This window comes from Malaclemys terrapin, chromosome 4 (assembly GCF_027887155.1).
Source record: "Malaclemys terrapin pileata isolate rMalTer1 chromosome 4, rMalTer1.hap1, whole genome shotgun sequence".
In the NCBI taxonomy this organism is placed as follows: Eukaryota; Metazoa; Chordata; order Testudines; family Emydidae; genus Malaclemys; species Malaclemys terrapin.
In genome coordinates, this window is record NC_071508.1 from 30,721,523 (window position 1) to 30,735,560 (window position 14,038).

At 40.9% G+C, this 14,038-nt stretch overlaps 1 protein-coding gene across 3 annotated transcripts in view; it reads left to right on the forward strand.

Annotated features, from left to right (window-relative positions):
• Positions 1 to 14,038, forward strand: part of IPO9 (importin 9) — a 185,059-nt gene that overhangs the window by 35,698 nt on the left and 135,323 nt on the right. For 2 of the 3 annotated variants that reach the window (XM_054025480.1, XM_054025477.1), the window contains exon 3: positions 10,910 to 11,002. The exons of the other annotated variant lie outside the window; for it this stretch is intronic. In XM_054025480.1, coding sequence (XP_053881455.1) covers positions 10,910 to 11,002 — 93 coding nt within the window. The remainder of the gene's footprint in view (positions 1 to 10,909; positions 11,003 to 14,038) is intronic. 3 annotated transcript variants of the gene reach the window in all.

The following is a 14,038-nucleotide window of genomic DNA, read 5'->3' on the forward strand; positions in this document are numbered from 1 at the left end:
ACCATCTTTCTGTGACAGCTGGCTTCTAGAAATCCTGTTCCATTTTCATCCTTTTTGAGGATTTCCATGTTGGAGGGAATGGCATCTCATGTCACTTGTTACTAGATCAGACCTAGCATTGTTATGCTTTAGCAGATCTTTCCTGTCCTAAGAAGCTCAAGGCCCATTCTGCCAGAGTGGTAGCCAGCTTCTGGGCTGAGAGGGAGAAGCCTCTGTTCCTGAACACTGCTGAGCTACCTGGTGCTCAGTTGACACTTTCTCTAGGTACAGCCACCTCAACCAGGTATTATTGGCTAATGCTGCTTTTAGACATAAGGTTCTGAGATGAGTCTTGCCCATCCTATTACCTTACCTTCTCCCTTAGCGTCTAACCACATATAGGGAGGAAAGGAAGATTGTCCAAGCACTGTTGATCATACCCAGCATGCACAATGGTTGTGGCTGCATCACAGAAAAACAAATTTCTTACATTGCTAAATGTTTCCCCTAATGAGATAACATCAGTGCACCTCCCAGGGTGGATTGGCTCAGCCAGGGGCTAGATGGGGAATGCAGGACTATGTACTCTATTTCTGTAGCTTTGGAATATTTCCACTGAGGAGAAGTGTGTGGCAAGCTGCTAAGGAGGGGGGGCAGTGCCTTAAACGCTTTGAGTTTGTCACCAGGCTGACAACAGAGAGGGGACTTATAGATTGTACGCACGGATGTTGCCACAACACAGAAAACACATAGCAAAGTAATAAAAATCTGCTTTTGTAATGGTTTAAAACAGCAGGTCTCAAACTTTGCTTCCCATACTGCTTTCTTAAATTATTGTAAAGTGACTAGATGGAACATAAAGTTTACATGCTACAGGTGGTACACGTACCACAGTTTGAGAACCTCTGGTCTACAGGTTCATAGATAAGGCCAGAAGGGGCCATTGTGATAATTTATTCTGACCACTTCTGCATACCACAGGCCATAGGAATTCCTTGAATTAGTTCCTGATTGAACTAGAGCAGATCTTTTAGAAAAAGATTGTCTTGATTTAAAAATTGTCAGTGATGGAGATTCAGCACAACCGTGGGTAAGTTGTTCCAATAGATAATTCGTCTCACTGTTAAAAATTTGCACCTTTGCCACCCATGGGATCTTGTGTTATACCTTTGTCTGCAAGGTTGAAGAGACCCCTCTATTATCAAATTTGTTCCTTGTGTAGGTACTCATAGACTATGATCAAGTGACCCCTTAACTTTTTTCTTTTGTTAAGATAAATTAAGCTCCTTTAGTCTTTGACTGTAAGGGATGTATTCCAATTCTGTAATCATTCTTGTGGCTCTTCTCTGAACTCCCTCCAATTTATCAACAAAGTATGGCAGTAGCGGTTACATCTGTGCCAAATATAGTAGTTGTATGATCTCCCTGTTGCTACTAGGTAATCCAGTTTATACATCTAAGCATCACATTAGTCCTTTCAGCTATAGTGTTGCAATGGGAGCTCATGTTCAGCTGATTATCCATCATGACTCCCAAGTCTTTCAGAATCATTGCTTCCCAGGTTAGAATCCCTGATCCTGTAAGTACAGCCTACATTCTTTGTTATGAGATGTATGACCTTTCAGTTGGCTGTATTGAAACACGTATTGTTTGCTTGGTCCCAGCTTACCAAGCGACCCAGATCGCTCTGTATCAGTGACCTGTCCTCTCTATTATTTGGCACTCCCCCAATCTTTGTCAGCTGAAAATTTAATCAGTGCTTAGTTTGTTGTCTTCCAAGTCATTGATTAAAAATAAGTAGATTAGGGCCAAGTACCAATCTCTGCAGGACCCCACTAAAAATACACCTGCTTAATGATGATTCCCTGTTTACAAGTATGTTTTGGGACCTGTCAGTTAGCCAGTTTTTAATCTATTTAATCTGTGCCATGTTCATTTTGTATCATTCTAGGTTTTTAGTCAAAATGTCATGCAGTACCAAGATAAATGCCTTACTGAAGTTCAGGTATATTACATCAACACATCATGCATCTGAAGAAGTGGGCTTTTACTTACGAAAGCTTATGCTCACATAATTCTGTTAGTCTTTAAGGTGCCACAGGACTCCTTGTCATTTTTGTGGCTACAGACTTAATACAGCTACCCCTCTGATACTGTTACCTTTATTAACCAAACTTGTAATCCTTATCTATCTAGTCAAGTTAGTTTGACAAGATCTATTGTCCATGAACCCATGTTAATTGGCGTTGATTATATTACCCTCCTTTAATTCTTTATTAATTGAGTCCTATATCAGCTGCTTCATTGTTTTGCCCAGGATCAATGTCAAGCTGACAGGCCCATAATTACCTGAGAGGTGTCCCATTTACCTCTTTTAAATATTGACATGACATTAGCTTTCTCCCAGTCTTCTGGAATTTCCCCGGTATTCCAAGAATTATTGAAAATCAACTTTCAGTCCAGAGAGTTCCTCGGCAGCTCTTGTAAAACTCTTGGAAACAAGTTTTCCGAGTCTGCTGACATAAAAATGTCTAACTTTAGTAGCTGCTGTTTTGTAGCTGCTTTGTGAGGAGAGATTAATAAGACTGGGTCTTTTCCAAGAGACAACTAAGGGGGGATATGATTGAAGTCTATAAAATCATGACTGTGGTGGAGAAAGTAAATAAGGAAGTGTTATTTACTTCCTCTCATAAGACAAGAACTAGGGGTCACCAAATGAAATTAATAGTCAGCAGGTTTAAAACAAACAAAAGGAAGTATTTATTCATACAATGCGTAGTCAATCTGTGGAACTCTTTGCCAGAGGATGTTGTGAAGGCCAAGACTGTAACAGGGTTCAAAAAAGAACTAAATAAATTCATGGAGGATAGGTCCATCAATGGCTATTAACCAGGATGGGCAGGGATGGTGTCCCTAGCCTCTGTTTGCCAGAAGCTGGGCGTGGGCAGCAGGGGCTGGGTCACTTGGTGATTACCTGTTCTGTTCATTCCCCCTGGGACCCCTGCAATTGGCTGCTGTCGGAAGATAGGATACTGGACTAGATGGACCTTTGGTCTGACCCAGTATGGCCGTTCTTATGTTCTTACTAAGATCCTCCTGAGTTACTATCAGAATGGAAAGTATTGCATCATATATGACATGGCTACATAGTTTTTTCCAAATTTCAGAACAGAAATATTTATTGAACACTTCTACCTTGAATTGCAAATTTCAGGCAGTTCAGTAATTAAGATGATGCATAGTGCTCAGGTTGCTAGAAGATCAACTGTGTGTTGAAGTGGCTATGGCTAATCACAAGGGATAAAATTGAATTGCAGATTCTGAATGCAACTTTGGTAGCTAAAGTATATAAAATATGCTACAAATCTACAGCATCCCTATTCTGCCAGCTTTATACCTGGACAAGAATGTCCCATTTCCTTTTAAAGTTTAATATGGACAATATTAATTGTCACAGTTCAGGTCAGCTACACCTGTATTCTTCCTCCGTAATCCCTTGAGGGCACCCTCTTTAAGCTCCCAGCCCCTCAGTTGTCATGTCTCTTGCATGGAGACCTGTATTTCTCTCCCTCCTGACCAGGGTTTTCCAGGCTGTACACTTCCCTCCTACAATGAGTTCCTCAGCAAGTCAGACTGCCTAAGGAGTCCTGCTTTGCATGCTCTTCAGAGGCCATAAACAGTGTAATTGCCCACAGGTATAAGTTGGCACAAAGCTCTTTTTAAGCGAGCACGCTTTTTCTTAAGGTGAAAGCATTGCAGAAAAAAACATAATAAAAACAATAAAAAACCTTACATGCATGCTAAGAAGCTTACCAGAGACCACCCCCGATTCAAATAAGGGCTTTGGCAGGTGATCGATCCTTCAAAACCCACCAAAGGGTTTTCCAAGGTTATAGGTTCATAAAGTTCATTCTTGTCTGGCTCATTGTTTCAAATGGTCCTTTGAAGCTCTGACACTTCCCAAGGTTTGCATTAGTCATGTCTCTCCCCTATAGAAGTTACATACAATTCCACAATAATACATAAACTTTGTGTTTTTAATACAATGGACTTCAAAGTCTATTTAAACTGAATTCAGAAAGGATTTTTAATGATAATGGAGGAAATTGCCATATCCCAGAGTCAGGGCTTAGGGCTGGAAGGGACCACCAGATCATCTGTTCTGATCTCTTGTATATCATAGGCAACCAGCACTCTGCATTAAAGTCAGCAACTGGAATTAGACCAAAATATTATATTCCCCGGTAGACTAGACTATTATGTGCTACAGGCAGAGAATAGGAGGCCCTCGCAATGGCATAGAAATGATTAAATGAGATATACCCAGAAAATCCTGGAAAGTGACCCTCATCCACACACTGCAGGGGAAGATGAATTTGACCTGGGGGAAAATTACTTCCCAACCACACAAATGGTGATCAATCAGACCCTGAGTATGTGAGCAAGAACTAGCTAGCCAAGCACCTGGGAGAAAGACTACTTGGTGCTATCTCAAAGCCTTGGCCCACCCTGCCTGGTTTCCCATCCCCAGTCGTAGCCATCCCCGATGGTGATAAAACTCCCAAAATACATTGGTGGGGGTTGGGGATAACCCTTTGTGAACTCTGCAGGTGCCTAGTTGAAACCATGAAGCACGAGCTGTTAGAAACAAGACACAAACTGAAAGTGAACCCTAGGGCTGTTGATCCCTGCCGCCTACTGTCACAAGCAACCCCGTCATACAAGTGCACTCAAAAGATTTGTCAGCTCTTCTAAAACTAATTAAGTTGTTTGCCCCCACAACTATTTTTTTTGGGGCGGGGTGGGGGACAATTTCAGAACCTCACCTCTCTGATGGTTAGAAATCTTCTAACTTCCAGTCTGAATTTGTTCATAGCCAGTTTATATCCATTTGTTCTTGTGCTACATCAGGGGTAGGCAACCTATGGCATACGTGCCGAAGGCGGCATGTGAGCTGATTTTCAGTGGCACTCTCACTGCCCGGGTCCTGGCCACTGGTCCGGGGGGCTCTGTATTTTAATTTAATTTTAAATAAAGCTTCTTAAACATTTTAAAAACCTTATTTACTTTATATACAACAATAGTTTAGTTATATATTATAGACTTATAGAAAGAGACCTTCTAAAAACGTTAAAATGTATTACTGGCACGCAAAACCTTAAATTAGAGTGAATAAATTAAGACTCGGCACACCACTTCTGAAAGGTTGCTGACCACTGTGCTACATTGTCCTTGAGCTTACTTAGCTCTTCACCCTCCCTGATGTTTACCCGGGCCCCAAAGTATTTATAGAGGACAGTCATATCCCCTCTCAGCCTTTGTTTTGCTAGACTAAACAAGCCAAGCCCTTCCAGTCTCCTGTTATAAGATAGGCCCTCCAGTCCCCTAATCATCCTAGTAGCTCTTCTCTGAACCAGTTCCAGATTAATTTAATCTTTCTTGAATATGAGTGATCAGAATTGTACACAGTATTCCAAATGAGATCTTACCAATGCCTCATACAATGGCATTAATATTTCTCTCTCTCTCTCTCTCTGCTGGAAATGCCTTGCCTAATATTTGCTAGGATCATATTTGCCTTTTTCATAGCTGGATCACATTGGTGACTCAGTCTTCGTGTGATCGACTCCCACCCCCAGGTCTCTCTTCCTCTGTTACTTCCACCTGATGAGCCTCCATTGAAATTCTTCTTCTTAGACCCAAAGTGCCTGACTTTGTCACAACTGAATTTCATCCCATTTCTGTCACTTCAGTGTTCAAGGTCATCCACAATGTCCTGTATAATATTTGATCCTCCTCTGTATTGAAGATGCCTCCCAACATTGTATTATGAGCAAATTTTGTTAGTAGTTTGCAGTGATTTTTGTAGTTGTGTTGGGCCCAGGATATTAGAGGAAGAAGGTGGGTGAGGTAATATCTGTTATTAGACCAACTTCTGTTGGTGAAAGAGACAAGTTTTTGAGCTACATAGAGTCTTTAGGACTGAGAAAAGTACCTGTGTAGCTCAAAAGCTTCTCTCTTTCATCAACAGAAGTTGATCCAATAAAAGATATTACCTCACTAACCTTGTGTCTCAAATTTCATTAGCGCACACCTACTTTTTGTGCCAAAGTCATTAATAATAGTACTGAATAAGATTGGACCCAAGACTGATCTTTGAGGAACTTCACTAGAAGCCTTCCTTCAGTCTGATACTTCACCTTTCAGGACAACCTGTTGCCTTCTGCCCTTTAGCCAGTTCCTTATCCATCTTACAATGCTTGTACTGATCCCCATTTTCCTTTAGCCATTCCTTATCTGCCTAACAGTGCTTGTACTGATCCCCATTTTATCTAATTTAACTAATAATTTTCTATGTGGTGCTGTCTCATGCCTTACTAAAGTCCAAGTGAATTTCCCTTATCTAAAAAGCAGTTATTGTCTCAAAGAAGGGAATCAGATTAGCCTGGCGTGATCTGCCTGTGATAAACCCATGTTGTATTACACCCCATTTACCTCTATTTAAGTTAATTTGTTTCCTTCCTTCACAATTTGTTCTAAAGCCTTGCATACTACTGAAGTCAGAATAACAGGTCTGCAATTTCCCAGATCACTTTTTATTCCCTAAAAATAGGTACAACATTAGCTACTCTCCAGTCGTACGGTACTATCATCAAATAAATAACCTATTTAAAAATCATTGCTACCAGACTAGCAAACTCATGTGCCAGCTAAAGTTCCATATTATCATCCTTTTTGAAAACTAGAGCAAAGTATTCATTTAGTTTTTGGGTCATTCCTAGATTAAAGATAATCTCCTTCCCAGTCAGACTGTATAGTGGCCCAGCCTCATCTTTCCTTATTCTAAAAAAGTCTTATTTATTTTTATTTCCTTGTTGAAAGCTAATTTTGCCTGACTGCTAGCAGTTCCCACTTTATACATGCATTTTCTCATCTCCATGATGTAGCTTTTTTTTGATCAACTCCTTTTTTCATTCCCTGTTTACTCCTAATTACCATTTTGTGGAGGCTAGTCATCCTGCTCAGTCGGGATCCTTTCCCTGCAAGATTTCCCCCCTTGCTTGGTGTGACCCATAGTGCCTGGGGTAGCCCTCACTGAAAATACCAAGGTCAGGGTAGGCTGCAAAAGGGAAAGCAGATTCTCCCAAAGACTGGTGGTTAACACTGAAGTTAAACTCTTCAACCAGTCACAAACTGTGCTTCTGATCCCCACACTGGTTATCAAGAAGCACACACACAAAAAAGGAATCTCACAATCCCCTTTATTGCATTCCAGTTCTCTGGCTCCCAATCAACACCTAGGTCCAGTACAGTGAGAATCATAGAATATCCGGGTTGGAAGGGACCTCAGGAGGTCATCTAGTCCAACCCCCTGCTCAAAGCAGGTCCAATCCCCAACTAAATCATCCCAGCCAGGGCTTTGTCAAGCCTTATCTTAAAAACCTCTAAGGAAGGAGATTCCACCACCTCCCTAGCTAACCCATTCCAGTGCTTCACCACCCTCCTAGTGAAAAAGTTTATCCTAATATCAAGCCTAAACCTTCCCCACTGCAATTTGAGACTATTACTCCTTGTTCTGTCATCTGCTACCACTGAGAACAGTCTAGATCCATTCTCTTTGGAACCCCCTTTCTGGTAGTTGAAAGCAGCTATCAAATCCCCCCTCATTCTTCTGCAGACTAAACAATCCCAGTTCTCTCAGCCTCTCCTCATAAGTCACGTGCTCCAGACCCCTAATCTTTTTTGTTGCCCTCTGCTGGACTCTTTCCGATTTTTCCACATCCTTCTTGTAGTGTGGGGCCCAAAACTGGACACAGTACTCCAGATGAGGCCTCACCAATGTCGAATGGAGGGGGAATGATCATGTCCCTCGATCTGCTGGCATTGCCCCTACTTATACAGCCCAAAATGCTGTTAGCCTTCTTGGCAACAAGGGCACGCTATCGGCTCATATCCAGCTTCTCGTCCACTGTAACCCCTAGGTCCTTTTCTGCAGAACTGTTTCCTAGCCCCTCGGTCCCTAGTCTGTAGCAGTGCATGGGATTCTTCTGTCCTAAGTGCAGGACTCTGCACTTGTCCTTGTTGAACCTCATCAGATTTCTTTTGGCCCAATCCTCTAATTTGTCTAGTTCCCTCTGTATTCTATCCCTACCCTCCAGCGTATCTACCACTCCTTCCAGTTTAGTGTCATCTGCAGACTTGCTGAGGGTGCAGTCCATGCCATCCTCCAAATCATTAATGAAGATATTGAACAAAAATATTGAAGTTATTTTAAAACTCTGCTCACATATAAAAAATGTTCTTCTGACCCCAGCCACATTACCAGGTCATTATAGGTTTGGATCTTACCCAAAATATCACACTGCCAGCCAGTCCTTTAGCATCTAAAACTAAAGGTTTATTATAAAGAAAAAAGAGAGAACAAGAAGAGTTGTTAAATGGTAAAGCAGTCACATACATACAAACACTTCAAAGTCCATATATCAGGTTAGCTGTATTTGTGAGTTTGCTGGCTTGAAAATCCCTCTGGAACACATCCACAACTTGAATGAGTCATTCAGTCCTTTGTTCAGAGCTTCAGTTTGTAGAAAAGTTACTCCAGAGTTAAGAAGCAGGATTGAAGACAAAATGGAGATGATTCATCTGCCCTTTATAGTCCTTTTGCCATGTGTCTGGTACTTCCTTTGTCTCAAACACAAACTCAGAGCACATGGCATTGAAAGGCCTTAGAGTTTTCTCCATAGGCATGTCCCTGCATGCCTTGCTGAATCATAAGGTATAGTTCTTGGCTCCCTTCAATGGGTTCATTGTACAGCTGATGTCCCTTGATGAGCCATCAAGCAGGCCTACTGCTGATGGCATTTTGTCTGGGGGTGTCACCCAGAGACACAGCACCAGTTTGGAAATACGGATATACTCTACATATCTGTAACTCATAATACAAAGGTGATACAAACATATAAACAAGATGATCATACTTTGCAAATCCTATCATTTTCACTGACACCTTTCATGGCATATCTGGTCAGATTCCTTGCAATTTTACAATAATGGGATCAATGATAACATAAAGTGTCCCTCAGATTCCATACAGCATCACATTTGGGATGCAAATTTCAGATAGTTTTTTTTTTTTTTGTATAGTTGATTTTAAGGAAGTGCAAGCTTTGTCCACTTTTAAGTTCTTGAGCTCTTCAGTTCAGTTGACTTCTTTAACTAATTCCCTTAATCTCCCAAAGTCTGCCCTTTAGAAATAAAAAATCAGAGTTGACCTGCTTTTGTTTATCCTTCCATTTAATTTAAACCAAATCAACTCGTGATTACTCGATCCAAGGTTATTTCCTATGACCAGCTCTTATACGATGTGCTCACTACTTACCAAAACAAGTTTAAAATTGCATCGCCTCTTGTTGGTTACAGTGATGCTAATTCTAATACAAATATTTTACTACTTTAGTGGTTTTCATTTTACAAATACCATTTTAATACTAGGTGGCAAGAAAACCTGAAAATTTTAGTTGGGAGAGGTATAGCAGGGGAGGAGAAAGGAAATGGAAATAATCTTCCCTCTGCCACAAAATATTCTTTTGTATTAGTGCCTTTTAATCTCTAAGCATTTTACAACAAAATAAAACACCAAAATCTTATCATTTTCTCGTGTGGCTTCCTTGGTATTTCTAATAATCATAAATAATCTAGTGGAATAATTTTGTCACTTGTAATCCTGAAATGGGGAAAAATGATTAGATTTAGAATTAGACTTTATAGAGGTTCAGGCTGACAATGTTCAGTTTAACTTGTTTGTTTGTATTGTGGTAGCACCTGGCCCCAGTCCCATTGTAATAGGTAAAATTGTGCTGTGCACTGGATAACTGAACTCTTAAGGTACTAGCACATAAAAGGTAGCTGTATGCCACAAACAGATTGTGGATGTATCCAAGTTCAATTTGTGGCAACTGTCCACTTACATGGACATGTTAAACAGCCAGGTGCATTGAAAAGTTCTAATTCTCTAGCTAAAATGTCTTGTTTTCTGTAGATTGACTGTCCTAGATTCACTCCCTATGGATAACTTAGCTTTTAAGTAAATAACCACACACAGGCTAATTAAATTTAACTACTACTTTGGCCTAGGTCAGTAGTGGATGAAAAGTACATCCTTATGGCTGTTCCAGAGACATCTGTGAAATGGATTGTTGACCTTAGTCCAGAGCATAGTGGACAAGTATTAATATTTCCCCAAAACACCATTGCATTTAACACACTTGACAATCTCCGTATAGGCCTAGTGACTGTAGTCCTCTTGATCCTTGGAGTGCTCCTTTCTAATCAGGTTGGCATGCTGGAGGGTGGCGTATAGGAGCTCTGTTTTCTGAGCTGTACCAGTACAGTGGGAAGGACTTGTCTGCAAAGCTGCGAATCTAGAACTTGTTCACTTAATTTTTTTAATATAAAATATATGCTGTAACAGTGACCCTCTCACATATCTAAAGTATTCTGAGGGACCAGTACAATAGGTATGTGAGGTTCTGTGCCTCTCACAACTATCTCTGTTCTCCCAAAAAAGTTCTGGGATTCCAAATGGTTTGGATCCTAGCTGCCTGAGAATCCCTTTCAATTAAGATCAGATGGATTGCTATTGCTAACATTCCACAGGTGAGCATTCTGGAGGCTGGGTGTTATCTGGTCTGCCCTGTCAAGAACATCAGCCATAACTTCATCACAGAAATGCTTCATTTTGGAATGGTCTGAGAAGGTATATTGGGCCAGGGATCGAGTTCCTGAAGAACAGTAGGCAGTATAGCTTGAGGGTACTGAAAGAGGACAAGAAACAGGGTTATTGTCTAAATTAGTTCATTTTTTTAAATGGAAAAAACGAGAAGCACAATTTTTTGTGGAATCTCAAGGATATAAATTGTAACATTTCTAGAGTGAACTGATACATTGTGAAGGGCATGATTCAGTCCTCATACTGTCTCCGGATACAGCCTTGTTAATCTGTTACAGAAGTGCAGAGACAATGGTAAGTTAAAAATTATAACCTTTTTTCCTGTTTCATAAAAATTTCATATCTAATTGCCATATGGGGGGGATGTATAGCACCCTTGCTGCAAAAGGCTTTTTCTCTCATTTCAGGCCTTTCATATTTTGGAAGACATAACCATTCTTATGGTGCCCTATTGGCTGACCAAACTGCTGGAGGGAAACCTGCAGTGTATGCAGCTGAAGTATTTAAACATATAGTGATCAAACAGCACATTTGTGAGTGGAGTGGACTAGTCAGCTATACAGAGTGGCCTGGAAAATATACCCTTCCCTGCAATGTGACTAACTATCTGGAATTCCTCCTTAGCTGCAAACCTTTCATGATCATCAGCCAGGATTGGGTCAGAATCCATGAAGGAATGAACGTGATGCTGTTAGCTCACACATGGCTTACCCTATTATTTCTGCACACAAACACTCTGAAATGTTCAGCTTTCCTACACCCACACCTGGCACAGTTCTGGGAAAAAATTGACATCCCACTCATATTTGGAGAAATGATTTTGTTACCCACAGACTGTGTGGATTACCTCTAACTGAAATGGACTAATTTGGAAATAGAAGACTGTTTCCCAAACACATACACTGCGTTCACTGTTTACAGATGGTTCCATAGACCCAGGATGAGTGATTACAGAATGGCAAATTTCTTATTACTGAAAGGAAAACAAGAATGGCCCTAGCAACCATCTTGTGACTTAACTGTTGAAATAATGTTTACAGCTGTTTATGAATGTTTGAAATGCCATGTTGCCTTTTTGAACTCCATGTGATGGGGGTATTCCAAGGCGGCGTGATACAATCTGCCGTTAGTGGCCACATGCTGGGAGCTGGGGCTTATCATTTTTGCATTGCTTCTTACAGCAGAAATCCTTTCCGTTACTGTAATAAACTGTAAATTGAGTCATATGTTTACTGGGCTCGGTTCCGGCTTCTGTCTATCTCTGGTTTTCTGTAAGCTCAACGAATAGGGACCAAGCATTTGCTGTTGATCCTGATCCACAGCCTACTCTTGGACTGGTTTCATTAAAAGAGTCACTCTATGCTCCTCACTGAGAGCCTGCTGCTGGCTCTCATCAGATATTCAAGTGCCAACAGGGACCATCCTGGCTGACCAGATTGTCATGAAGCACTGCTGGCTCTGCGTTTAGTGCAGCATCCAGAACTCCCACCAGTCATCATAAAATGGGAATGTTATTGGCAAGTAGCTGAGGTGCAGTTATCTCTGGTCTTCCGGTACTTGTTCTGCAGACTCTTAATATGCTTGCTGCACTGGTCACCTGTCTGGAAAATCTGCAGAGTGCCAGCTTTTTAGCTATCTGCTAGTACACATGGTCATTCCTGGTGCTTTTCCTGAAATACACAATTTACTTTGCCTTGCACCAGAGATTCACCAAAATTTGGCTGTGCTCCTGTAATCATGAAGCAGCTCACTTTGCAAAAGGCTTGTTGGTTTGCTCTCTTGCAAATCCAGGAGGCTCTCTGATATTGTGCTTGCAAATTGGTGATTAGAAGAGAATGGGTTAATGCTGACCTGATCTGCTGCTGCACACCAAAGGGGAGAATGGCTTCCATTTTAATAGAATGGATTGCAGATTGTTGGGATAGAGAGGACTAATGAAGTTGTTGCATGGAATTGGGGGATACTTCTGGTGGACGCCCAGGACCTGAGTCAAGCTGGGTTGCCTCTATACTGCAAAGCATTAGGGCTTGGATCTTGTGTCCTGGCTTGACCCATGCTCTGACCCTCCAGTGCTGCAAGGTCCTGGGACCCTGGGTCCGAGCCCCCAGTTAGCACAATTGCAGTGTAGATGCAACATAAGCTGAACTCAAGGACAGGCTTATGCAGTGTAGACATACCCCTTGTCATTCACTTTCCATGTTGGTTTAACAAAGGTCGAGGCTAGAGTGAAAGTCTGTCTAGTGTGATGCTTATGAACAAGTGTATTAAATTTTAGCAGCTTAACCCCAAAACTGATTATATTTTTATCAATACCATCTTCTTATCTAAATTCCACTAGATACCGAATACAACTGAAGTTGTGTTTTCCTGTTTTTGGTTTAGTAAAATTCAGCAATGTTCTTTTAAAAAAAAAAAAAAAAAAAAAAAAAAAAAAGGGTGGGGGGTCGGGGAGGTCTGGCAAACAAAGAATAAAAGGAAATTTGTGTGTAATATAAAATGTCCTAGAAGCTTAGTTAAAATTACATCCTCTGTTTTTTATGCAGTGTAGTTTGTAGCCATGTTAGTCCCAGGATATTAGAGAGGCAAGGTGGGTGAGATAATACGTTTTATTGGACCAACTTCTGTTGATGAGAGAGATAAGCTTTCGAGCCACACAGAGCTCTTCTTCAGGGCTGGGGAAAGGTACTCCGAGTGTCACAGCTAAATGCAAGGTGGAAGAGATTGTTTAGCATAAATAGCACATATTATGAATTTAAGCTCCCAGGCTCCTCTTTGGAAGAGTTGTGCAGGTTTCCTATAAGGAGGAAGAGTTACAAAGGGGCCTCACAAAATTGGTTGACTGGGCAAGAAAATGGCGGAAGAAATTCAGAGTTGATAAATGCAAAGTAATGCACATTGAAAAACATAATCCCAACTATACATATAAAATGATGGGGTCTAAATTAGCTGTTACCACTCAAGGAGGAGATCTTGAAATCATTGTGGATAGTTCTCTGAAAACATCCACTCAATGTGCAGCAGCAGTCAAAAAAGCGAACATAATGTTGGGAATCATTAGGAAAGGGATAGATTAGTCAGAAAATATCATCTCTATATAAATCCATGGTATGCCCACATCTTGAATAATGCGTGCAGATGTGGTCAGCCCATCTCAAAGATATATTGGAATTGGAAAAGGTTCAGAAAAGGGCAACAAAAATGATTAGGGGTATGGAACAGCTTATATATGAGGAAATAAATAAAACTGAGACTTCAGCTTGGAAAAGAGACGACTAAGGGGGGGGATATGATGGAGGTCTATAAAATTATGACTGGTATGGAGAAAGTAAA